We start from the raw sequence: 27,062 nt of genomic DNA, 5'->3' as shown, positions 1-27,062 counted from the left end.
CATATCCAGAAGTTTTAATGTTGTTTTCATAAAGTCTCACCAACTTAGCTTGCACAAACTAGAAATTCTCTGTATCTTCAGAAATGAGGAGCTGTAATAGAGGATAAACTAGAAGAAAGATTGGCAACAGTAATTTATGCTTATATCATTTTTCTCATCCTAGGTTCATCAACGCTCTTCTAACTATTGCTATATGAAATACTGGTCCTCCTACTGCAGCAGGTACTTCTGGTAGGACTCTAAGAAGCAACCCAACACCAAGTGGATTTTGCTTAGGGTAACATCAGGCATCTGTGGTCATCTCTGCTCTAGACTCCTCATCACTAGACTATATGTTTTTCGTCTGTCATAACCATACCAGAAGCTCCCTAGAATTTCCTGTTCTTACATAGTGTCGAGGGGGCTGAGCACAAGCAACAAGATACATCTACATGATGGGATACATCATTTAAATACCAAAACACAGCACAGCCATAGTACAATAGCTCAGAGCTAGTTAAGAGCCCTGTTCTGAGTCACCATCTTAGCATGAAGACGTATCCACTGGCCCCCATTTCCACACAGAGAACCCAAAGCTTATTCTATGCCAAACATGCATTCAGAGCAACAAGGTATAGCACAGTGAATATACAATGCCGGAGATACATTCAGGAAAGGAAATCCTAGCTTGCTTCCTGAGCATAAACAGAATGGTTGAGCACTGTAATACTGAAAAGTAGGTGTCAATGTTATCCATCTATTGCATAAAGTATTACATAAATAGCGACAGTGTATTCATACATATGTGGGCTTACCTTTAATTATATCTGCAGGTTTTACAGACTTCTAAAGTACCTCTTCTGTTTTCAATGCATCCCTCTTCCTAGGCACATAGTGAAACACGGAACAAAACAAAAAAATCATCAAGCTGAACTAATGGATTTTTTAATATTACAAAATTCAAGTTCTGTTTCTGAGTCAGCTCTCCCTCTCTTGCCGTACAGGACCCTTGTCTTCAGCTGATCTCCTATCAGGACCCAGCAGCCGTTGGGTTTTCTACACCCCCAGTGCTGGGGTGGGGACCCAAGGGTGAGCCTGCGTCTGCAGCAGAAAACAGAAAAGACAAGGCGAGAAGGAAGAGCAGCACGTTGTTTTTCTGCAGGAGCTGCTGGGGGAGGAACTTGTGACCTACCCGGCTATTCCTTTGCTGTTCCTGTAACCCTGGGAGCAAAGAGCTTTGCAAGTGGGAAGCAGAGATTAGCTGTTCAAATGGGAATAATCAATTCCCATTTCCCTGGCACAGGAAAGGGAAGCACCAGATGACACTCTGCAACCTGCGGCTTGCTTTGCCTGCTGGCCTGGGCTGGCTTCAGATGGAAATTTATCATAGAATTCATTCATAGAATCATAGAATGTCCTGAGCTGGAAGGACCCAAAAGGGTCATTGAGTCCAACTCCTGTCCCTGCACAGGACAACCCCACAGTTCACACCGTGTGTCTGAGGATGTTGTCCAGTCTCTTCTTGAACACTGTCAGGTTGGGGCCGTGACACCTCCCTGGGGAGCCTGTTCCAGTGTCCAGCACCCTCTGGGTGAAGAACCTTTTCCTCATGCCCAACCTAAACCTCCCCTGGCACATCTTCCTGCCATTCCCCCAGGTTCTGTCACTGGTCACCAGAGAGAAGAGCTCAGCACTTGCCCCTCCTCCCCTTAAGTTGTTTTCCTCTTTCAGCTGGAAAACAACTTCTTCGCTCGTAATACATCCTGTTAGTGGACTGCAAACAGGAAGCTCATATGGGTAAATAAGAGTGCTTTTCCACTAATTTTGGCTAAAGGCTAAGACTTAGAAGACAGCACCTGTAGATTCATCCAGTTTGCATTCAAGAGAACAATACTACTTCAGAGCGATTCTTGGACATCATCATTACATCATGAATTTATCATCTGACTGCATTGCTGGTGGGGGCAATTAGGAAGCTATGATCTAGGACCAGAAAGAATCCTCCAAGCCTTTGAGCGCAGTTCTTTTCGTCATGCAATCGCAAACAAAAATTTACCAAATGGAATTAAAACCTGATCCCCATCTCCCTCACGTACTTTCCCCGGGAGACCAAGAGAGTATGTGTAATCCATTTCATCCTTCCTTTTATTTGTATCTATTTATAACTTTAAGCAAAGCATACAGATGGGAGTAATTACAGTCTCAACACATTACTGTCTTCCCGAGATCATTAGTTTTTCTATTGGTAAAATAGTACAAGATGAAGCATTAGCTTCAAAATACATGTTTGTTACAACTTCATGAATCACCAACCAGAGATATAAGAGAGTGTCATAACCTCAGTGACTTTTCCAGGCAAATCTTTTTTCCTTGATATTTGACAGAGTCAAAGGGAGGTTATAGTTAAACAGAGTGTTAAAATTAATCCCTTGTCCTAGCTTTTTGTGGAGCTAGGCAGTAACTGGCAGGGAAACTAGCTGAGCCCCCTTGTCCCTGACTAAGCTCATCCCAGGAGATCACAGTGCTCTAAGTATGGCCCACAGCCCATTATACAGCCTATACCGTCTCCACAAAAGAGGTGTTTTGGGCATATAGGAGCAAAGCCTGATGCCAGGCATATCCCACCCCACCCCATGAGGAAGAGCAGTGGCCATGACCTGCCCCACATGTACTGGCAGCAGTCGGTGCGTGCAGGGATGAGCCCAACCAGTCCCTCTCTGCCCTTCACACTGTGTCTGAGAAAAAGCAAACCTGCAGCGCCAGCCCAGGAAACTTGCAGGAGCTGCTGCAAGCTGTGTTACCCTGTTTTTCTTCCTGGCTGCAGTTCTCTAAGCATCTTAGAGAGTGGTGGATGAGAGATTGGACATGAGGCAGCAATATGCACTTATTGCCCAGAAGGCCGGTTGCATCTTGGGTTGCATCACAAGCAGCATGTCCAGCAGGTCAGGGAGGTGATTCTGCACCTCTGCTCTGCTCTGGTGACACCCCACCTGTGTCCTGTGTCCAGCTGTGGAGCCCTCAGCACAGGATAGACATGGACCTGTTGGAGAGGGGCCAGATGAGGTCACAAAAATGATCAAAGGACTGGAACAGCTCTGCTGTGAGGACAGGCTGAGAGAGTTGGGGTTGTTCAGCTGAGGAAGAGAAAGTTCTGGAGAGACCTTATTGTGGTCTTTCAGTACTTAAAAAGGACCTATAAGAAAGATGAGGACAGACTTTTTAGAGAGCCCTGTTGCAATAGGACAAGGGGTAATGGTTTTAAACTAAAGGAAGACAGGTTCAGGCCAGACATGAGGAAGAAATTTTTTATAATGAGGGTGGTGAAACCCTGGCCCAGGTTGCCCAGAGAGGTGGTGGATGCCCCATCCCTGGAGACATCCCAGGCCAGGCTGGACGGGGCTCTGAGCAACCTGATCTGGGTGAAGATGTCCCTGCTCATGGCAGGGAGGTTGGACTGGATGAGCTTTGAAGGTCCCTCCCAACCCAAACTGTTCTCTGATTCTATGATTCCTAGTTCACCACACGGTTCCTCTGCTCTGCTTCACTACCCTTTTGGCCCAGCGATTAAGAAGAGAGGCAGGAGAACAACCAACCTTCTGTTGTTTGGTTGTTGGGAGGACGATGCTGTTGCAGCTGCAGTAGGGTGGGCTGGGGAAAGGAGCTGCCTTCTGTGGGCCCCAAGTGCCACTTCTCGTCCAGGGTTTCATTAAAAAATAGGTATCAGTTTTGATGAAATCTTGAAATCACTAAGTACCTTCAGTTACAATATCCCTTTTCACCTGAGAAAAACTGGAATTATTTGGGCTGGTATTATTATATTTTTGACAAGAAACATACAGAGGACACTATTTTATTATAGAATGATACCTAACACAGTGAATGTGAAGTTATAGGTTAAGCTCTAAACATGTGTTGTAAACTTTTATTTTTAAAATAATAAAACTACTTAGTGAATGTATTTTTATACATCTACTCATAGATGCTGGAATGCATTTCACTGACTATTCAGAATTTCAGAGTTGAAAATATAGCCATGCTTTAATTCTATTTTTCATGATGCTTGGTTGAAAGTTTTAATGGAAATGTTTATTTGCATTTTGGTATATAAAATTATAGAATTCATTTGATAAAGATTCTGGAAAACAGACTTCATATAGGACAAGATAATCTAATCTTGAATTAAACCTAAGAAATAAATTAAAAGTTAATTCTGAAATTTAGAAGTTCTTAAGAGTATAAACAAATGCAAAAGAATTTTTTGAAGCTTATTTAAAGCACTGCTCAGAAAAGAAAAAATAGGACAGGTTTGGAATGTTGTATGTATACACACCTGTATTTATACACCGTGTATAGCCATCAAATCAGGAAATATGGATGTAAACAGGAATGAAGGAGGAAATTTGTATAATATTCCCTCAGTGGGTGAAAGGAAATGTAGCAATCCTGCTTGGTACAGTAACTGTCTGCAGTGCCAACATGTGGAATCCTGGAGCCAGCATCAGTCTAAGACTGTTGATTTTTTTGTAGTTTTATTTTTATTTTTGTTTGTTTGCTTTTTTATTTGCTTTAGTTTGGGTTTGGCTTTGTGGGAGTTTTTTGGTGTGTGTTTTGTTGTTGGTTTGTTTGGGGTTTTTTTAAGCAATGTCACTGTTCCACCAGCTTGGGGAATAAACACTTAGCACGGATACTCTTATTTCTCTTAGTCTTGGGACTTAAATATTTATTCTTTGCTTAGGATCTTCTTTTGTATTGGTTTTGAATGTTTTCAGTGTCCAGTGGCAAAAATGCAATCCTTATTTGCCTGTTTAGCTTCAGAAAGCTATTCTAGCAGTATCAGAAGCAGCATTATCTTTTCTAGTTTTATTATAAACCTTTCTAATAAAAATAAAACGTTGGCAAACTGAACTTTCAGTCACAACTCCTGACCTTTGCAAGCAGCGGTGGGATCAGTACTCATGAAAGCTGTAATTACTCTATTTTCTGCCATGGTTCTTGTTTTGCGTTATTCCACCACTATGTTCTGTAACGGTTCTTCTATTTAAGAGCACACCCAAACAACGTACAGCAGCAGGACGGTTACTGCCCCGTGCCCAGCTCCACAGAGCAGCCCAGAGAACATGCAATGTGACACTGGTGGCTTCCTCCTGGATACGGTAAGATAACCAAACAAAATATTCAGTATCTGATTAGCAACATGTGGCATACCAAATACATTTTTCCTGCACAATATCTGTAAAACAAAAGCAAATCTTTCAGAGTATAACAGTTGCAGAACCAGACTATGCTGAGCCCTGGCTGCCCGCAGACCCAGACAGGAAACACTAACTCAGCTTACGGTAAATTCTGTTTTTTTAGATTCCCTCTTGATCCCCTGGGCTCAGATCTGCTATTGTAACATGCCAGGGAAACGCAGTTACTGTCCAAACTTAAACAAGCTCCATTTTAGTGATTATTCTTGTGAAGACTATGGCTGTCCTGCATCCTAAGAAATGCATTTATTTTCCTCCCCATCCTGTTCCCAGCAGCCCAACCTGTTTGTTTGTTTGTTTTGTTTTTGTTTCGTTAGGTTGTTCTGTGTTTTGGTGTGGGGTTTCATGTTGGTGGTGGTGGTGGGTCTTACCTTGACATTTTTATAGTCCCCGCCAGAGGTCTTTGTTCCCAGGTGTATCGGGGGCCCTGGTCCCTTGGGGACAAGGGAGCTCTGATGTCCCCATGGTGCATGGGGGCTGCCAGTACCACGAGAGGATGTGGTGGGTCCAGGTCATCTCCCACGGGATGGGGACCCAAAGCTGTTTGGGGGCTCAGATGTGAGAAGGTGTCTCAATCCCTTCACAGTTTTCCAAGTATAACATTGGTGTCTACCTCTGAAGAAAGTTACTGGCGATGGCTTTGACCTGTCCACCCTCAGACTGTGGATTATTTTTAAAGCCCATTCTGAGATTTGTAACCCTCTCCCAAGCATGGAACAGGGAAGCCAAGCCTATAACTGTGTTCCAAATATCACTCCTGGGACCTGAAATTAAATATTGCAAAATATCTGCCCACATGTTTTGACTAGCTCTTACCACTGACATTGGCCTTTACCTTAAATTAGCTTTCTCTAGCCCTTGTAGCTATTGCTGGGATAAAAATAGCACTAAACACATTAAAGAGAATTTTCATTCACGACTCAAATATACTCTCTATCTGTGTTACCTTAATACTGAAGAACTAATACTTATTGTAGGGTTTCTTTTTAATCAGTAATGCAAAACATCAAAACCAAATGCAGGGTGCGCCATGTTTCACTGGACAAAGCTGCCTTATTGTTTTGAGACCAGTAGATGGCAACCACTCATTGCAATGTCAAAGGTAAATGAAAAGGGAGAGTTGTTCAGGCAAGGGATTTATTATATGACAGCCTGAGCAACAACGTTTTGCTTTGATATAAGAAGAAAGCAGCACCTTATTTTTACTTCTGCTCATACATATCTTTTGAAGGAGAGCAGTGAGATGCCCTTTTGCCAAGCCAGTATTGACAAATTATAACTGTGATAACTCATTTGATTAAAATATCTTATGATACCAGTCAAAAGAAGAACAAGTCAATGGAAAAAAGAATTCTAAAGTAATCAGTCTGTCTTAGCTTACACAGGAATAGCCTGAAGTTCTTATCATGATTAATCTGATTCGTTATTACTTTAGGTAGAAGCAGTTAGACCTGAGTAACAATGATCCTGGGATTGGAAATAGATCATCCTTTAGGAACTGACTGGAGCTATTGAGGTACAGTTAATTAATCCTTGTTATCTGAGTGGTCTTACAGAATTTCTTTTTACATGATCAACTTTGAAGAAATTCTGATTCTTTCTACAACATTAGATTAAAAGTTCTTAATTTCTTGGAGCAGGAACTGTAAAGCTTTGAAAAGATCCTCTCATGCCCTCCATTTACGCTTTAGAAAAGAAGCTCCTTCATTAAAATAGGATAATAGTTATGGAAATATCTATAACCTTACTAGAAGGACACTTAATTACCTGTAGTGATATTAGTTTTTCCTTTAGCATTGATTTAACTGTATTTTGTGAAAACATTCTCAGTTAGGATTGGTGCATATAACATGTGTATGGATGCACACAGGGGTATCTATAGTGCAGAAAAAATCCAGACCTTCAGACCTCCGAAGGATTCCAGCGTTGCCTAACACTGTGATTAGCAATGTAAAAAAGAATACACTACAAATAGCTAAACCAGCTGACAAGAAGAGCACTGTCCCTTGGTAGAAGCAAAACAAAACACTCTGCATTACTGAGATGCCTCCCTCGAAGTTCTCAAGCACTTCGCAAACCATTAACTTGGAACGCGTTAACTTGCATCCTTGCAGTAGAAGGTGCAGATGTTTATTCTCAAAACTCACATCTTTGCAAGTAAGACTTAAAAAACCTACTTGATACAGGTAAAGTAACATTTTGCTCTTGTTAAAGCTGTGGCTTGGTCAGCTGTGATTTTTTTCTTGGTGACTTTAAAATTAGGAGAATTCCAGCTGCCGTCCATTTCCTACTGAATACAAGTGAGTTGGCATTAGGAATAGCTCGTATTCTAGTATTCTCTACAACCCCCCCCAGCTTTTCTCTTTATTTCCTCATCTACTAAGATTTATACTGTTAAAAAAACCCAGCTATTTAATGAGATTTCAGTCCTTTTTTGCTTCTTTAAAGAAATTTAAGGCTTTCAGCCCAGTGCTAAAATTTGTGCAACATTATTTGTCTTAGTGTGAGAAATTACATGAGTTGTATATGTCGTTTTTCTTATGGGCCCATGAGTTTTGGTAAGAGTCCAAGCATTATCATGGACCCTTCTTGCAGAAAACTGCAAAGCTTAGTGAGATTATTAAGAAAAAAAAAAAAGGCAAGGAAAGAGAAAGCTAAATTATTTAGAAGATAAGGAAATTTTAAACAAACAGTAAAAATACTTTTCTGTTTATATTCATGCCTTTTTTTAGCTCAGATGGTCAAGGAAGACAGATAGTTTTAAAAATTCGAGGTCTGCTGTTTGCATGAAGGGCTGAGGAAGGTCTCACTCCTGTTGTCTGGTACTTATCACAGCAGGAGTCTGCAAGAGACCACCAGGGACAGAAACTCTCCTTCTTTGCAGTTGCAATCAGTCAAGTTTAAGTTCAAAGGAATCCATACGGACATTCCCTTCTGCTTAATACTTCGTATGTATTACAGAACACAAAATACACCCTTGTGCACTGTAACAATATTCAGATTTATGGCAGAATCTGCCCCAAGGTCTGAAATTTTGTGTATTAGGTATCTAAGAAGGGGTCAGTGGCATTTCCAAAAGCTTGTGCGTCTATTTCTCCTGGGTGTGCACTGAAACATGTCTATGATGAGCAGTGACAAAGTGCTCTTGAAGATCATAGTCTGGTAAGAATGTGCATATCTCAGGTACGTTGGCAAAAAGGGGCCATTGAACTGTAATTAAAGCCTTTTTATTCCTCTCCTGCACTTCCTAAAATTTGAAAAAGCCAGAATTGCCCCCTACTGTGGAGCAGAAAAACAGTTTCTGGACTGTTTTTAGCAGAACATTTTTCTGTCTTTGATTAAGACACTGGAAATGTTCCTTGTTGAGCAAAGCCATAGCATGTTGGGCGACAAGCTTGTTTGATCCTTTATAGCGGGGAAAGAAAATATGACTGAGCTCTAAAGCAGGTGCTCGAGCATTCACATTTAATCAAAGAATAAAGTACAGGTTTGCATAGGGATTTTGCTTACCTGATCCTTATTTCAGATGCCCTTTGAAGCATAATTTAAAGGAAGGGTAATCAGGGACACAGTCTAGTAAGGTATTGAGTGATTCTGAGGTGGAGCTGAATGCCATTTCCATTGCTTGCGATGAGAGTCCAAGATAATCAGTCTTGGCAGAATCTGAACCATAATAAATTAACGAGATAACATGGGTAGTGAAAGAACGCAAAACACTGAAGGTAGGTTTGTGTTTCTTGAAAGTGTTCAGAACGACTTCTATAATTATTAACTTAACCCTAAAAGCCTGAGATAGCCCTTATTCAAATGCCGCAGTGTCATTCCATATTTTCTCCTGACAACAACATCTCCTGACATTTCCACAATGAGGAAAAGGAAGACAGTGGATTCACCTCATACGTCCTCAGATCTGGGTGAAGGGAAGGAGAAATTAAGACTGAAGCAAGAGGTGGGCCTGATTAGCGGAGTGTCATTAATTGCAGGCACCATGATAGGCTCAGGGATCTTTATGTCCCCTGAGTGGGTGCTACATCATATGGGGAGTCCCGCCAGCAGCCTGCTCATCTGGGCAGCCTGTGGTCTCCTGGCCACGTTTGGAGCCTTGTCATACGCTGAGCTTGGAACCATAATTAAGGAGTCTGGAGGAGAATATATTTACATCTTGAGGGTTTTTGGTTCTTTTCCTGCCTTCCTTTTCGCCTACACCTCTGTTATCCTGGTGAGACCGGCTAGTTTGGCAGCTGTCTGTCTGAGCTTTGCTGAATACGCCGTTGCGCCCTTCTACCCAGGATGCTCATCCCCACAGGTTGTCGTCAAATGTGCAGCTGCTGCCTGCATCCTGCTTTTAACGATCATCAACTGTCTCAACGTGAGGCTGGCAACATCTATCATGAACATTTTCACAGCTGCCAAACTCTTGGCTTTGCTGGTGATCGTGGTGGGTGGATTGGTGCTGCTTGCCAAGGGACAAACTCAGAGTTTTCAAAATGCATTCCAAAACACGACTGCAAGTATCGGGGCAGTTGGAGTGGCGTTTTACCAGGGACTCTGGTCCTATGATGGCTGGAACAACCTGAACTATGTAACCGAGGAACTGAAGAAGCCTGAGGTGAGTGACTGAGCTGGGTTTTACTTCCTGAATCCTGCTGCTAATACATTTGATTCTATCTATGATTGTGTTAAGAGTGGTAATCAAGAGATTAGAGCACTGAGAAAAGGCGACTGAGCTTTCCTCCTGGTTTGTTCTGTCTTCTGAGGCAAGACACCTACAGATTTGTCCAGAAAGGATAAAAATAGATCTCTAAACAAAATAACAGCCTGCCTACAAGAAAGCACTGAAATACCCCCCAGACTGGGAAAAAAATAAAAGCTATTAGGCAGCACTTAGATGCTTTGGGGATGAAGTTTTGCCTTAGTGTTTAGAGGATCTCACTGTAGACTCTTAGATTTATTGAGAAAAGCACTCTCTGCTATAATCCATAAAGGTTTCTTAACACCATGTATTCCCTAAAAGACTTGATCCATAACGTATGCATCACAAAACCAGTTTTTCTCTTCCTAGTGCTGGAGGGGGAGCTTCAGAGCAAGCCAAGGCCCACTGGGGAGGGAATCTAACTTGGAATGACCCAGCTGTCTTTAAACATCTGCTTTTCAGGCATCGTTCTGCCCATACTATAGGCACTGAGGTAGCTCACTTGCATCTCACACCAGCCTTCTCTGTGCCATGTTACCTCTTTTCACAGATCAGATACTACAGCAGCAGGCAGCCCTTTTTTAGAAAGAGCTCTGTGGGTACAGAGTGTATAGGGTGTGCAGAATGTGCAGAGTGTGCAGCACACAATATTTTACAGATTAAATGAAAATACACAGTTAAATATTAACCTAAATGGCAGGCAGCGAAGATCTTAGGGTCATATGGTGCTGTCTCCCACAAGACCATGAGCACTGATGTTCACACCCTTGCAGACTGGAGGCAACAATGTAAGGACTTGCTGTATCTTGTCATACAGTGGGAATGGGGAATGCAAAAATGGATATTCCAGGTTTTTAGATGTACACAGTTGCTCTGTGATCACCCTACTAGCTGCTTTTTTTCCAGAGCTTTCAGTTGCATATAGTAGTGTTTTTTGATTTTACTGAGCCTTAAAATGATGTGTGGTGTTCCAAGATAGCACCCTGCCACTAGGAAAAGAAAAGTAGTTCCTACCCAGAGAAAATCTTCTCTGTGCTGCTCTGTTTGATTTAGCCTGTAGAGGATTAAATGTGATGCAACACACACTGGTACTCCTTGAGTGATGGTGAGATGTTCATGGGATGATGCAGCACACCACAAGACATAACACAATAGTAACAAATCAGTACTAAAGTAATCAAGAAGAACGCAGCAGACATCTTGGGCAGCTCTGAACCAAAATATTTTCAATAAGATTTGGTTGTAGTTTTTTTGTTTTGTTTTGTTTTTTAAGACTAGCTTTTGAAATGTACAGCCTTACTGTTTGCCTGACATCTTTGGAGGATTGGTGTAAAAACTGCCATGTGAATCTGGATCTAAGTCTTGTTCTGTGGAAAAGCTTAGGAAGTGGAGGAGTTTGATTGAGAGATGTGGGTGGTGGCAAAGGAAAAACAAACAGAAAGAGCCCAGTGCAGGCACAAATATGCTGCACATAACACTCTTGTCATCCCTTTTCCAGGTGACCCTTCCCAGAGCGGTGATGATTGCCATTCCCTTGGTTACCTGCCTGTATTTGCTGGTAAACGTGAGCTACTTGGCAGCCATGACTCCAGCTGAACTGCTGTCTTCAGGAGCTGTGGCCGTCACTTGGGGGTGAGCTCTGCTGGTGGCACCACAGTGCAGTGAAACACAAGTTCCCTCCTGACTTCCAGGAGATGTAGGTGCTGTCCCCAGTGGGAGTGACAGCATTGGTCAGGCCAGGAAGACCTGTCAGGCCATGTTACAGAAAACCGCTGCTGGTCCCCACTCTCTTATCTTCAGAGCAATGTGTAGCCTTCCCCCACCAAAGCCCAAGGCTGACCAGCCCCGTCTGGCCCATAGTCTCCAAGGTGCACCTAGGCTGCCAAGACAGGGTGCTCTGCAGCACACCCCTTACTCCCTGTTCCTATTGAAAGGCTGAGAGACTTGGGGTTGTTCAGCCTGGAGAAGAGAGGGAGACCTTATTGCAGCCTTTTGGTACTTAAAAGGAGCCTATAAGAAAGATGGAGACAGATTTTTAGCAAGACCTGTTGCAATAGGAAAAGGGGTGATGGTTTTAAACTAAAGGAAGGGAGATTCAGGTCAGACATGAGGAAGAAATTTTTTACAATGGGGGTGGTGAAACACTGTCCCAGGTTGCCCAGAGAGGTGGTAGATACCCCATCCCTGGAGACACTCAAGGCCAGGCTGGATGGGGCTCTGAGCAACCTGATCTGGGTTAAGATGTCCCTGCTCATGGCAGGGTTTGGACTAGATGACCTTTGAAGGTCACTTCCAATCCAAACTGTTCTATGATTCATTCCCACTGGGAACCTGTGGCTCCCCACCAGTCCATGTTTTTCCCCATGGAAAGTGTCCTAAAGAGGGACTGAAGTGCCCACTGGGAGCATCCCCCCACAGCCAGTGAGGATGCAGTGAGGGTTCCTATCCAGACATGAGGACTGGGAGGTGTCCCATGCTTTAGGTATTTCCAGAATAGTGGAAAACGGGAAATGAAACTGATCTCTAGCACATGGTTTGAGGAGAAGTGTTATACACGAGTTGGGTAGACTTTGGTAGTTGTATCTCTAAGTTGGCTTGTGCTTTTCCAGAGTTGCACAGAAACTATTTGTACCTTCCATCATCTTGAAGTGTTTGATGATATCAAACAGCCCCTGTTCAGGACAAGGATTTTAGGAAGAGAAGTAAGGGACTGTCATGATAGATGTAGGGAACAGTGACTTCTAACCAGATGATCTTCCACCAGGTCATCCAACCTCAATCTAAATATTTCCTAAGACACAGAAATCATGACAGTCCTAAATGAGTCACCTGACAGAAATAATGACACAGCATGTCCAGAGATTTTGGTGCTGCTCATCCTCTTCCTCAAAAGTCAGGAGCAGCTTTGCCTCTGGGTGCATTTCACTGGATCTCCAGTGTGAAGTCCTGACTGACCTCTTGCTAGATGCGTTCTCTAATAGCCTTTCATGTCATTAAAAGCAGGAGATTTTAGAGGTCTCATGCTTTCTTTGAACAGGTTACAAAGCTTCACTAAGCTGCAGCATCATGAACTTTCCCTGCATTCCTTTTCCATCATTCCTGATTAACAAGTTATTTCTGAGCTTTCTCCCTTTTAACACATCTCCTTTTCCTGCCTGATTAACCTTTTCACCCGGAGTATGCAATTCAGGAAGAAGCAATGAACTAGCAACCCAAAAGATGGACACTGCAAAGCCTGGCGGACGGGTTGATAGCCGCAGGCCCAGGAGGGTGCAAGGGCTGTGGTTCATGAGCAAGAGATGCAGCTATTTAGGCCATTAAGGAAGGACAGGAGGTGTATAAAGAAGCCAGAGGAGGACACATCACATTTAAATGCATTTATTTCCCATATAAGAAGAAAAGTGCCAGAGAGACACGTGGTTCAGTGGTGAGAGATGCAGCCACAAAAGGAGCTCTTGAAACAATCCCCAGTGTTCTTTTGATACCAGTGATTTAACAGCAACTGCGGGTCTCAGTTTGCTGTAAGAAGTTATTCGCGATAACCCCTGTAGCTCATTTTCAAAGTCCAAACAGCAAAGCACCAATCTCATAAATCAAAAATACACAAGTGCTAAAGATTTTATTATTGATTTTGTGATATATTTTGTTTTCCCTTGAGATCTCGTGGTTATGGAGTCACACGATCAGAGGAGATGCTCAGATTCCATCATTTTGAAAAATGGAAAAAAATTAGTTCTGGTTATTGCAAGTAGCTTAGTAACTGGAAGCTTGTAAGACAGTAACCCAGATATTAAGCTTGTAAACTACATTTATCATAGTATTGTGATAGATAAGCTCCTGCCATGATGTTGGAAAGCTCAACTCTTGATTTTTGAACATTTGGGAGAGGTGATAGTCCATAAAAAATAAAGAGTACATATGGCTTAAAGCTGTATAATTCAAATGGAAATAGAAAGTGTTTCAAAAAGCTTTTGAATTTTGGATTTTGCCAATTAGATGAACAGTGTATTTGTTTCCGTCTGTGTGTGTCCATGTATGTGATAATTATCACAAACATCGGTATTTATTAGTCGATTAATATTCTTCATGCTGCTTCATTCCAGAAGACAAGCTCCACTTTTAGGTAAGAAGATTATCTTATTTTCCAGATATTTACCTCAAAATCTGTTTGTAACCTTGCTATTTCTTCTATTATGGAGAAAGCAAACCATAAATATCTGAACATCTTGTACCACCAATTTCTGGATTTCAAACAGTTGCTTTGGCTTAAGCCTGATTTACAGAGCAGCAGAAGTATGTGCATATGGGGCAAAAGAGTTACATTCTAATGCATATTGGAAAAGAGGTTATAACATAGGATATTTTTTCAGGTCTGATGGGAACAGCTCTTCTTCAATTTCCAAGCTAATATCATTGGCTGTAATAGCAATATCTTCATGATTCGCACCACAGCATCTGTACATGAAAAAGGGGATTTTGCCTGTTGTTAGAGCTTTGTCCACCATTGCAGTGTAGACGGATGTAGATATATATACATCAGGCAGGACAAAGGCAAAGTTACCAGTGACTAAATAAAAGCAACTGGAAGGTGGCTTTAAATCATTAGAAAGCCTCTGGAAAAAAAATCAGTGGGAATAATGGAGGGAAGAAACCTGTCTGGTCTCACGATGAGTATTTGGTACATATGTGAGCTGGATGTTTTGCTGTGAACTCTTTTCCACCTCAGGGACAAAGTCCTGGGCAGCTGGGCATGGCTCATGTCCTTGGCGGTGGCGCTGTCTACGTTTGGTTCATCGAACGGCACCTTCTTTAGCGGAGGCCGCGTGTGCTACATTGCTGCAAGGGAAGGCCATATGGTAAGGACAGAAGACAACGGGTCTGGCTTCTTGTGAGCTACTTTACCTTCTTGTGACATTAAAGCAGAGAGGAAAACACTGTGTCTATTCAACTGACAGGGTGGTAGCTCTTCGGTGGTTTGTTTCTTGCTCGAAGAGTTTCTTTTCAAATGCAATGTATGTGTTGTCTCCAGATTTTCTTCTTCAACCAGGTAATTTCAGAAAGATACACCTAGCCTGAATGTTAAGAACAGTGTTGAAAGGAACAGCTGAAATACTGAAGTATTAGCCAATAAACCTGACCGTGCTTGCATCTTGTCAGGCACCCTTGCTCCCACTAGGAAGGTCGCCCAGCACTGGGAAGGTAGCCCAGCACTGGGAAGGTAGCCCAGCACTGGTGAGCTGTCTTTGCAGGCAATGCTGACTGCTCAGGCTGCTCTCAGGGGTGTTCCAGCCTTCCCATGGGGCAGCCCAGTTCAGATACAGAGTAGGATATCTCTGCTCTTCAAGATTCATAACAAATACAAGGTGACACCGAGCCTTACATCTGCCCTAGCTGGGGTTTTTAATTGGTTTTGTTAGGTGGGGCCAAATCTGGTAGGCCAGCGGAGGTCAGCACAGGTCAGCTCTGTGCTCCCTGGTCCAACTGGTAAGTTCAGCAAGTGTTCCCAGTAGGCAAACACACATAAATAAATATACACACATACACATGTATATATACATATACAGACAGCAGGCCACACAGACCTACACATACAGACACAGTGAATGCTCACACAAACACAAACAGCATCAAGAGCCTTATGTTGTTCCCGTCTATGGCTGATCAGCGGTCTGCTAGTGGGAAATATATGTATAAACATATGTACAGTGTGGGTCCTTCCAGCAGCTGGGGGCAGACAGCTGTGCCTCGACCCCAGTCTCACCAGTTGCTGGTCCCTGTGCATACAAGCCTGTGAAGCTGCATCTCCACTCCAAATGCTGGTACAGACACCCCAGCTGCCCAGACACAGACTGCCACACCAACCCACATTTCTCCCCCCTCTCAGTGCTTCAACTGAGCTGCATTTGCCCTCCTCTGTTTTGAGGGGGCATGTTGTGCTCCTCCTGGACCTCTCTGCTGCTCTGGTCTTTCCTGCCCACACCATCTGGCATTTCTGCTCTCAGTGTGAAGGACACCAGTCCACACCAGTTCCACTCCTCTACATGGGAGAGAATCTTTTATGTATCTGAATGACCAGGTTTGTGGAGGTTACTGGGCTGGTGGCCACTGGTTTTGGTGGTTCCTACTCTGTTTCCTGAAAATAAGACAAGGTCTTATACTAATTTTTGCTCCAAGACTAATTACTTTTTTACACGTATAGATGTCTGGACACTATTTAAATTGACTTTTTAAATGAGCTGTAACTAGGGTTTGTTTGTGGAGTGGGGCTTATATTTTGAGCATCCTCAAAAATCCTGAAAAATCATGCTGGGGCTTATTTTTGGGGTAGGTATTATTTTTGGGGAAGCGGGGTAGTTCCACAGCTTCTCTTACTGATGACAACATCTGCTGTATTGTGGCAAACTCTGTGCTGAGCAGTTCACAGATGGTCTGAATTTTACCATACCAGAATAAGGGCTGAATGTTTGTACCATTTCTCAGACCCTCAGCTCTAGCAGAAGTGCTTGCATGCTATTTTGGTTGTAAAGAAACAAAAAAAGCCTTTCTCATTAAACTTTCCCAATGAACCAAGCAATGAAGAGGCTAATAACTCTCTCTGTGTTCTGGAACAAATCCTGGTTTACTTTGTGGTTAGTTGCATAAATGTTTCAGGAGTAGCCCTCGTCTCATTTTCCAGACAGCCCAAGGGAAGTCGAGTCCCAGAGAGACGTGACAGAGGGCAGAGCGGGACCATTCACAAGGTCCCGCTGATGATCAGGAAAGCTCTGATTTCACACAGCCTTAGTCTATCACACTGATAGTTTGAAAACCTCATCTCGTCTGCCTAAACTGTGCACGTATGATATGAAATCAGTTAGACACAATAAAAATATCCTTGCGGGGCGGGGGGGGTGGGGGTGGTTTCCATGTTTGCACTCTTCAGAGTTGAACTGCTTTTGTATTATGATGCTTATTTTTTGAATTAAGAGTGGCTCTGGCTGCAGGCAGAGTTCCCACCAGCAGCTGAGAGGATGAGTGAGGATCTCCCCATACGTGAGATGATGGTTTGTTGTTGTGCTTTGGCTTTCAGCCAGACATTCTGTCCATGGCTCATGTGCGATGCCTCACGCCCTCCCCTGCCCTGCTGTTCACATCTGCTATGGCTTTAATAATGATAATACCCGGAAGCTTCACCAGTATCGTGAACTTTTTCAGGTATGTATGTGTAGCGTTTCTATGCTCCTGGTTTTTGACATTGCTTTAGAAGTATTTAATTTTTGGGTGCTTTTTTTTGAGCCTGGGCTATTGCTTTCTAACCAATATTGTGGAGAGGAGGAGTGGAGAGAAAGGAAAGAAAGAGCTTCAGAACCAGCATCACTGCAGTGCAGGAGTGCTTCTGTCACTGTATGCTTAACTGGATGCCATTCGTCCTCATGTTGAAATGAATCTGTGATACTCAGATCATTCTAAAGTTCTCATCATTTGTGCTGGAAAGGAAATGAGTGGAAGAACTACTACATTCATATCAATATTTTATTTTTTAATTGGAGATATGGAGATATGGGATCTGGAAGGCAGGACTGGCATTCCTGGATGATCTCACCCCAAATTTCATGCTGTCTTTTTTTTTTTCTTTCCAGCTTTATAGCATGGCTTTGCTATGGCATGACCATTTCTGGTCTCCTGTATTTAAAAATCAAGAAACCCGAATTGCCAAGATCTTACAAGGTGAAGTAATAACGTAAAAACCTCAATGTCTTCTCCTTTATTGCCTAAATGAGAAAAAGAGCATTATGAGAAAAAAGAGAGCAGTGGGGTTGGGTACTTACAGGTTTAGTGTGGTTCTCTTTCTTTTTTTTAATTTCATGTTTTGACTCAGCAAAGTCAACAAGGGGCAAGATAGTGTGAATAGACAGGCAAGTCAATGTTGAATTCTCTGTCTTGGTAAGCTAATGATGCACTGCCCCCTCACTGTGGAAAATATATCTACCATATCCTCTTAGAGAAGTAAGAGGAAAATGAAGGGTGATTCTGATCAACAACACATCTGCCTGTTGATGCTCTCAGAGCTCAGTCACACTCCTCCGAGGGCAGCCCAGGCGTAAGAGCCTTGCAGAGGACAGAAAACTCACCCAGAATGGCCCATGTCCTTTGAGATGGCCAGGGGACATGTTTGTTCCCCACAAAACAGCTGAGTAGAAGGAAATCAGGAGTTACCTGTTCGTCCCTCTGGAGCCAGGAGTGAGTTGAACTGCAGTGCTTCCTCAGAGACTGAGGGAAATGTTTTTACAGAAAGAAATCCTAAGAACAAGAGGATCATGAGGTCATGAATATACAACAGTGACTTTTCTCTGAGACAAGCTGAACATCCTGGTTTTCATGGGGTTTCTCCAGGAGACAGATGACGGGCCGACACTGCCAGGCTGTGAGAAGCAATATCAAGTGTCATATGGGGCTTAGCATAGAGGAGAAGAACACTGCTCTGTTCGCTCTTCCAGTCACTGGCTTCTATGGCTCTGTCCTGAAATTAGGATGATGGATAAGGACATTCACCCAACTTATTGGCTAAATGAGCTTTAAAGAAGCACAAAATCAGTTTGATTGGAAGAGACCCTTAAGATCATCGTGTCCAACCATAACCTAACTCTAGCACCTAAACCATGTCACTGAGAATCTCATATAAATACCTTTTAAACCCCTCCAGGCATGGTGACTCCACCACTGCCCTGGGCAGCCTATTCCACTGCTTCGCAACCCTCTCCGTGCAGAATTTTTTCCTAATATCTAGAAGTTGTGTTTCTGAAATAGTGTGTTATACACTGTATAAAACTCCCCCTGCCAGTTGCCTGAGGATGTCAGCCTGCTGCAGCCTTTGGCTTCATGGCTTCTCTCTTAACTAGAAGCAGCTGAAGGTTCCAGGTCAACGAACTATGTATGGCTGATGTTCTGCAGAATCTGTATGCATGTTTCAGGTTTATATTTATGGGTAAGATTTCCCTTGGTTTGAAAATATCTTTATTATCTTTGTGCCAAAACTGTTAGAAACTGGAGGGAGGGAGCAGAATGGAGCATCCCAATAAGGCACGTGAAGCCAACGTCTTCTCCTATTAACCATGAACAACATTTCCCTTGATCTATGTCAGTGGCCTTGTGCTGGACAAAAGGCACAAAAGTAGCATTTGAAAAATCCCAGCTAGAATGTTCAGTTTTGTTTTGAAATCGTTTTGTGTTGTGCATTTGCTAGCCTTCGAGGGAGTTTGGCTTCAAATATAAATGCTTTATGACCAGACTCATAGAAACAGCCTCTGAGGTGCCTGTCCACATATCTGTCAAGACAGGAATAAACCTTTTTGCCCAAAGGTGTTCAGGTTGAGTTCTGTGATTTGTGCACATTGCTGTGTGTTTTGTCTACAGCTCAGCTTTCAGATGTAAGGTAGTAGAGAGAGCGAGAAAAGACCTGGCACTAAAACCAGCAGTTTTCATCTTCAGGTCTAGGATGGCGGGGAAGACCAAGGGGTAAGGATGTGTGGCAGTGATATGGCAGAAGACGGTGGAGTCACCACCCCGGGAGATGTTTAAAAGGTGTATAGATGAGTTTCTTAGGACAGAGTTTAGTGCTAGAGTTAGGTTATGGTTGGACTTGATGATCCTGAGGGTCTCTTCCAACCAAAATGATTCTATGATGTAGCTCTTGCAGTGATGTTCAAGCCTTGGAGTGGAGGTGGGCTGGGAAGCAGGATGTCTGGATTAATTCAGATTTCTGGGTAAAACCTCAGGAGGTAACAGGGTTTAACCTACAAAGCCTTCTTCACAAATGTCAGGGTTGTTCAGGCCCACAGTAACCGAGGATTGCGTTAAACTTTACATTGATATTTTGCATTTGCAGGTCCCAATTGTCATCCCTATAATCGTGCTGGTGGCGGCTGTGTACCTGGTGGTAGCTCCCATCATCGACCAGCCCCAAATTGAGATCCTCTACATCGTCCTGTTCATTTTCAGTGGCATCATTCTTTATTTCCCACTGGTTCACTTCAAGTACCACCCTCGCTTTTTACAGAGAGTCACTTTACATCTCCAGTTGTTCCTGGAAGTTGCTCCGACCACCAGGGATGCAAACTGAGATAACACCCTCTTGATGTATGGCTGCCTGCCCCTCATGGTTTATCCCAGTACCATGGTTTTCAAGGCCTAGAAACTATTTTGCTGTAAAGGAGAATGAGTAGAATGAAAGTGTCACTAAAATGTGTAGCTGAGAGGGACTAGAGCCATGACTCCTCACATTTACTTAAAACTTTGGGGACATGTTTTTCCCATTTTCAGCTCTGACTTGGCAGATTACATGCAGATTCAAAAGGAACGGCTGCTTTTGCATTTTCCATCCCAAGAAGAGCTGTTGATCAAAATCTTAGCTCTTCTATTTCAAGGCAACAGGCAACAAAAGGCTGACAATGAAATATTATTCCTATGTCAGGCTGTGACTCTAAGCCATTCCTAGCAATGCTTTTAATTATTTCCACCTAGTTCTGCCCACTGTGACCGCAGAGCTTCTCAAATAAATAAAAGCATGGGCATACCATGTTCACAACAAAAAAAAAACCCTTTTCCACTCAGGAATTTGCTCTAGGAGCCTGTTTTCCCCTTGCTCCTTCCAGCCCCAGGTGCACAGTCACAACAGTCCTTCCTCTGTCTCAGTACATGGTTCCAACACATTTCAGCCCCAATAGAAAAACCTCTGACATGAGACGAGAAGTACTTTAAAGCTCTGCCAGTTTATTCAGTTGAGAATGCACTTGTCATATGGGATCCACCCATTTGTGGTGAGGACACAGGCAACATCACTTAAGTACCAACAGTCACCCAATACCCCTCCTGTAATTCCCTCAAAGATAATTCATCCTGTGACAAAGTGAGAAAAAAAACCCCATCATCTACAGCGTATGTGCCTGTGAGATACTCTCCTTGTAAATTAAAGAAACCACGTACTGGGTTATGCTAGGAGAAGTGTGGCCAGCAGATTGAGGACTGAGTAGATTGAGTCCCTTTGGACTCAACACCAGTGAGGACACGCCTGAAATACTGTGTCCAGTATTGGTCCCTTCTGTTCAAGAGGGGGCTGTGAAGACAACAGAACCAGGTTCTTCTTGGTAGTGGCAACAAAGGGCAGCAGTCACAAGCTGTGGCTTCAGATGTGCAGGCTGGAATTCTGGAAAATTTGTTCACTGTGAGGGCTGTGCAACCTTGGAGCAGCATGCAGCAAGGTGCTGAGATCTCAGTTCTTGTACACTTTCCACCACAGCCATTTCCACCAATTTCCATGACTCTAAAGGCACAGCACAAAAAAGTAACGGGCTGTGCTTTCATCCACAGCTAACACACTGTAGTCGCTGTTGTTTCCCATTACCCTAAGATTCAACCTTTTTTCTTTGTTCTAGAGTAGAGACATTATATGCTGCTTTCCTTCCATTTGTCCAGATTGTTCCTGGATGGGATGTACCCTGTCATAGGCTGAAAAGGTCTAGATGTTAGTCCCTAAAGTGTCTTGTTGTGTCTCAAAGTACTAAATATTACCCAGGTTAACTTTCTCTCAGCATTTTTTCTGCAGATCTGTACCTAACACTGCTTTCCTGGAATAGGGTCACTTGATCCTCCGGGCCAATTCCCATCGATCTCAGAAATGATTACAATCCCATTCTGCAATGTCACCCCTTCTGTTCCTCTGAGTGGTGATACCAGCCACTACAAGATACAACAACAGTCTTCTTTTCCAAGTGTTAGGTATGATAATGGGATCAGCTAGTTGTTGCTCATCTTCTAAATCCTTAGCTTAAACTGTGTCTAGGAGGATTTTTTTCCGCTGCTCTTTACTGGAGTTGTCAACAAAGGCCAATCAAGGAACAGTTTGCCCTCCTGAATCCCATGACAATGGAAAATTCTTGGGATGCCACCTTGTCTTCCCTCCCCGTAAACCAGTGGAGAGTGTGTACTTAAAGGACTGACGAGCTCAGGAGCTCTGGGTTAACTTCCCACCACTGCTGTAGGCTCTTCATCTGATGTCAGGCAAGCTTCTTAAAGGAGCTGCCTCTCAGCTACTTATCTAAAAATAAGGATAATATTTCTCTGATTATATTTTTTGAAAACAATCTCTGTTTTCTACACATGTTTATGGAGCCTACCACATAGGACTCCACTCTTTTGAAGATCTACAGTCCATATCCAAAAAGTGGGAATGTAAAAGCTATTTAAAGGTTAAACTTGCACAATATTTGCAGCTTTAGTCACCGATTCTTGTGTACCTAAATACAATCAGGGTTGATATTGTCTGCACATAATTCTTGTGGAACAGGAGTTATTGTCACTGTTTTGTATTATGGGTCTAGTGTATTATAGACAATGAGAAGATTAAAGGATTAAGTGGCTTATTTAAAGTCACACAGGAAATGTGTGGAAAATGTGACTCTTTCTCCCAAGGTCCAGTCAAGCATCCTATCATGTAGCGCATCCTTTCTCTCTGTGCACCTGTGACATACGAACAATAATAATGAACACAAAAAGTCTTAACACTTTGGATAAGTAGCCTTTATATGTTATTGGTTTGTGTACGGAAATAGGGGAGCTGAAAGTCTGCAAGTATTATATTTTGCACCAATCTCATTTTCTATAGATATTGTTGTAACAAGATATTCTTTTTATTTATGTTGCATAGGGTTTGTGTGCACAAGTATTTATAATGCCAAAATAACATACTGAAAGCTCAGAGAACGGCAAGATAATGATAATAAAATGGACATTAAAATGAAGTGACTTGATGTGCTTGTTTCTGTTTTTCATCCAAGAAAAACGATTCCATAGAAATTTTACTGCATGAACATAAACAATCAGCGTCAGGCTCGTCTCTCCATGGATGGAAGGTTTTAACTGCATGTGTGGGTGCTTATATGCGTGTACACTAATTTTTCAAAATGATTGCTTATCTATTTCAACCCCAGCATACGCAAATCAGAATCTCTCTTTGTCAGACCTCTGCAATAGAAGCGTCAGGAAGAGGCAGCGTGTTCATTACTACAGCGTGGTAACAAATGTGATGGCAGGCAGAGCTCCACGACTGCTATTGTGTGTACAGCCCTCACTGTTGGTCCTGTCTGTCTCCAAAGGTCCAGATCTCTGTGACCTGTGCTTAGTCCCTTCCTTCATGGGCACTGTGGAAAACTGGACTATCAGCATTGCCCTCAAGGTAATCATAAGATCTGTCCTTCACTGGAAGACCCTGGATATAACTGGATCCCATGCTCCAGCTGGCAGCCTGCAACCACCAGTTGGGAGTTCTACCATGGGCAACAAAGCTGAGGGTATTCTGGGTCTTTTCCTGACTTTCTCAGAAGCATCAGAGATGGGCTACACCTGGGGACAGTCGAAGATGGTCCAGTATGTGAGAGGGTGCAGAAAATCCTCCTTTGGTGATTTTCTGATAAGCCTTGCTCGCATGCCCAAGTTCAAGTTACTGCCATCATCTGTGGTTGAAGAGAAATTTCCCCTTGGGTGAGACAGAGCAGAATCTATAACACCTTTAATTTTCCTCTATTGCAGAAACACAGCTCAGTTGCTTGCACTGGCTGGGTTTATCTTATCAGTCCACTGCCTGTCCAGAGCAGAGGGTTTGGTGTTCAGTCTCTCCTGCTCTTTCCTGGGACACAGGGAGCAGCCAAGACCTCACTGGACCCTGTCAGCAGCGCTAACATGCTCTCCAGGTCATCACGCTGAGGGGATAGTAGAACTTCTGTTTTCAGAGGTGGAATGAATACAACCAACTCAGGGAATCACAGACCGTTGAAGTGTGGGTTAGAACTGACCTCTGGAGGCTCTAGTCTAACTCCCTGCTTGGAGCAGCATTATTCCCCACGCTAGATTAGGTCACTGTCACTGAAGAGACAGCTCCAGAATGAATACAGATTTTCAGCAAAGGTACGAGCCCTGGCACATCACACAGCTCCATTGCTCCCGGTTGCTGAATTAAGGATTCAGAACTGCCCTGGGCATCTCTTGGAGTATTTGGTCCTACTGTCCTCCTCCCTTGCTTGTGGCCTCACTCCAGGGCTCTTTGTGCTCACCTTTCCAATTGCAACCCACCCTGTTTAAAAGGAGGCTAATGAGACTTAAGCCTTGCTGGGCTGTTGTGAAGCTTAATTCACTCATGTTTGTAAATAAAAGGAAAGCGCTTTATTCAAGAGGAAGCAGGAGGTTCAAATAATGCCCATAGTCTTTCTCCCTAGGCTAAGCAACCTCTTTAACCTATAATCTGTATTAAGCGCAAAGAGCCTGTAGAAAATACGCACTGTTTCATTCTGGCTGAAGGGCCGCTCCTGTAATTCATCCCCAGCTGGGCTGTGTCTGTGGATGGACACCAGTCCATCAGGGCCATGTGGGCAGCAGAGGCACTTTGCAGACAGGAGCCATGCCTCATGCACAGCAAGACAGTGCAGCAAGGGTGGCTGTGGAGAATGCACATGAACGTGCCCAGGTGATGCTGCAAAATGTCCCACGGATTGAGATCCCTGGGATCCCCAATGCCTGCAGGGACCTGTACTCCTTGGAGGGAGATGAAGAGTTTGGGCCGGATCCTGCTGGGTGTTTGCATCAGTCTCACTATGTAGCAGGCACAAGAGTGATTGTGGGTGAGGGAGTGTAAGGTGGCTTTTCATCCCCTTGGTGATCCCTGGACAGAGAGCCACTGTGAGATAAGAAATGGTGCTTAAAAAACATCCCCTGCAGCCTTCATCAGCTCCGCAGTGGGTTGTCTCACCCCATCCTCCCCCAGCACCGAGGCCCCTGCCCCAAGGGCTGTGCCGCCACCCTGCCCAGCAACACCCTGCCTGTTTTGCCACTCTCACTTAGCTTACTTCATGCAAAAATCATAAAAACATAGAACAGTTTGGGTTGGAAGGGACCTTCAAAGCTCATCCAGTGCCACCCCTGCCATGAGCAGGGACATCTTCAGCAGATTAGGTTGCTCAGAGTCCCGTCCAGCCTGGCCTGGGATGTCTCCAGAGATGGGGCATCCACCACCTCTCTTGGAAACCTGGGTCAGTGTTTCACAATCCTCATTATAAAAAATTTCTTCCTCATCTGTACCCTGAATCTCCTCTCTTTTAGTTTAAAACCATCACCCCTTGTCCTGTCGTAACAGGCCCTTCTAAAAAGTCTATCCCTATCTTTCTTATGGGTCCATTTTAAGTACTGAAAAGCCACAATAAGGTCTCTCCATTCCTCACATTTTCAGTGCAAAAGATCCCCCAGGCAACACCAAAGCACTTTTTTCAGGAGAGCTGAACTTGGGCTAAGGACAGGGGTCTGGTGGCTGGTGATACCCATAACACAGCTGAGGCTGATGGGGAGGGAGGTGGGCAGGGTGGGCATTGCTCAGCCTTGGGCTGAAACTTCAGCTTAGTTATCTCAGACAAGCCGGTGTGCTGTTGTCCCCAAGGTGTGGGCAAGGAGTCCACTGCCCACAGGCAGCTGCTGGAGCTCAGGGCACCAGTCTGGCAGCTCCGGGCCATGGAGATGGCTTTGCACAGGCGATAGGTGTCGGCAGATGGCAGTGGCAGCCGCCTGATGAAGAGCTCAGTAACATCAGCCTCTCCCCTGCGCCTGTGGCAGACAGAGGTGAAGCAGGACAAACAGCAAAGCAGGACAAACAGCAAAGCTGTGCTGGGGTGTGCAGAAGAGGCCAAGGAAGGGATCAGCTGTCACGCCAAGGAAATTGTTGCATGGTGCAGCCACAGCCAGACAGCCTGCAGCCCCCTGCTTACCCTGAGCCCGCTCTGAGGTACCACAGAGCGGTTCGATTCACTGAAAGAGCAGAAAAGCTCATTTTGGGGCCAGGCGGATGAGATCAGTCAGCTTTGCTCATGGTCAGCTCTGGTGCGAGACAGAGTGGTATCCTGTGGCTGGAGGTGAGATGGGGAGAGGGGACAAGTCCTGCCCTCCTCAGCAGTGGCCTCCTGGTCCCTGCACCCATCTGTCCCTTTGGTGACACTCTGGGCACCCACGATCGAGCTGCCACCAGAGCCACCCACCGAACAGCATCAAGAAGACTTCTCTTGGGCTGAAACTATTGCCCTGCAGCAACCTCTCCCTGCCCCAGGACAGGGGATTCTCCTGAGGGCTGTTGCTTTTTTGCTTAAAGTAGTAGTGATTAGAAAGGAACACAGTTTATCAGACTTAAATCAGCATGAGTACTCATGAAGTCAGGCAGATTCATGACAACTGAATGTATTTGAAACATAACCATTCCCCTGCCATGTTGGAAATCCAGATGAAATGCTTTCATGCTGGAGCTGGATAACCCCAGAGATACTTTTATAGTGCACTTAAAAAAACCCATCTCTGTCTTGCCCTGAGATCAAAGCTGTTGGAAAGCAGGAGCTGCCTCCCAGAGCATGCAAGACCCTGCCCAACTGAACTCAGGGCTTGCTGTAAACCCACAGGGTAAAACTTAAGACTCAAGTTGTGTATCTGAGCACAAAGTGAATCTGATTTTTTCATTTCACTGTCCAAGGTGGGTGCAAACAGATAAACACATGGGACAATGGCAAATGGTCAATTAGACATAAATTTTCTGTAGCTCGGTGCTTTGGTGGAAGAAAGCATTGATTTGTGATGTGTTGGTCCATAACAGAGAAGGTGTAGCTGTGAATTAGGACCTGCATTTTGCTAGGTGCTGTACATATGCAAAGACTTCTCAAAAATGAAGCCTTTTGCCAGAGACCATCTCAGCATTCCTGTACCAGACAGTGCCTGAGCTATGCAGAAGAAACACTCTTGTGTTTTCAATGGATGCAGTTTATATCCTGGATCCCCAATTACTGTGCAATTCAATGCACTTTGCATCACATGTGCAAAGCATAACCCATGGAAATTTCCTCCAGGAGCATTTTCTTAGAAGAGGTAGGACTGGCAAACAAGCTCAGTTTTCCTTTGCCAGCGTTCCCTCAGGTAGAACAGTGAGGGAGAACACTTCTCCTGGGGCAGAAGAAAAACAGGGTTATCAGCCCACCAGCTCCGCTTATCTGCAAAGACGTATCTCCCTCCCCTACCTCTCCTGTAGGAAATCCCTGGGTCCATACTCATGAGATGTCAGCAGCCACAGAGATGTCTGATTCATGCAG

General features: G+C 43.9%; 2 protein-coding genes across 2 annotated transcripts in view; one reads left to right on the top strand and one right to left on the bottom strand.

The window, feature by feature from the left end:
* The window catches only part of PUM2 (pumilio RNA binding family member 2), a 73,986-nt gene extending 72,995 nt beyond the window's left edge, over positions 1-991 (bottom strand). Inside the window, exon 1 of the mRNA XM_080341958.1 lies at positions 795-991. The gene's annotated coding sequence lies outside the window, so the exon portion shown is untranslated. The remainder of the gene's footprint in view (positions 1-794) is intronic.
* Positions 992-9,093: 8,102 nt separating this feature from the next.
* Positions 9,094-20,020, top strand: LOC308038925 (b(0,+)-type amino acid transporter 1-like; the record flags this gene model as incomplete). The annotated part of the gene is made up of 6 exons (XM_080341872.1): positions 9,094-9,837; positions 11,420-11,553; positions 14,648-14,777; positions 16,991-17,115; positions 17,541-17,628; positions 19,787-20,020. The coding sequence occupies 6 exons, from the start codon at positions 9,094-9,096 to the stop codon at positions 20,018-20,020; spliced, it is 1,455 nt and encodes a 484-aa protein (XP_080197998.1).
* Between the last annotated feature and the right edge of the window lie 7,042 nt (positions 20,021-27,062).

Source organism: Nesoenas mayeri (assembly GCF_963082525.1).
Source record: "Nesoenas mayeri genome assembly, chromosome: 3".
Lineage (NCBI taxonomy): Eukaryota > Metazoa > Chordata > Aves > Columbiformes > Columbidae > Nesoenas > Nesoenas mayeri.
Note: the sequence above shows the minus strand (reverse complement) of the source record. Positions and strands in the feature narration are given on the sequence as shown.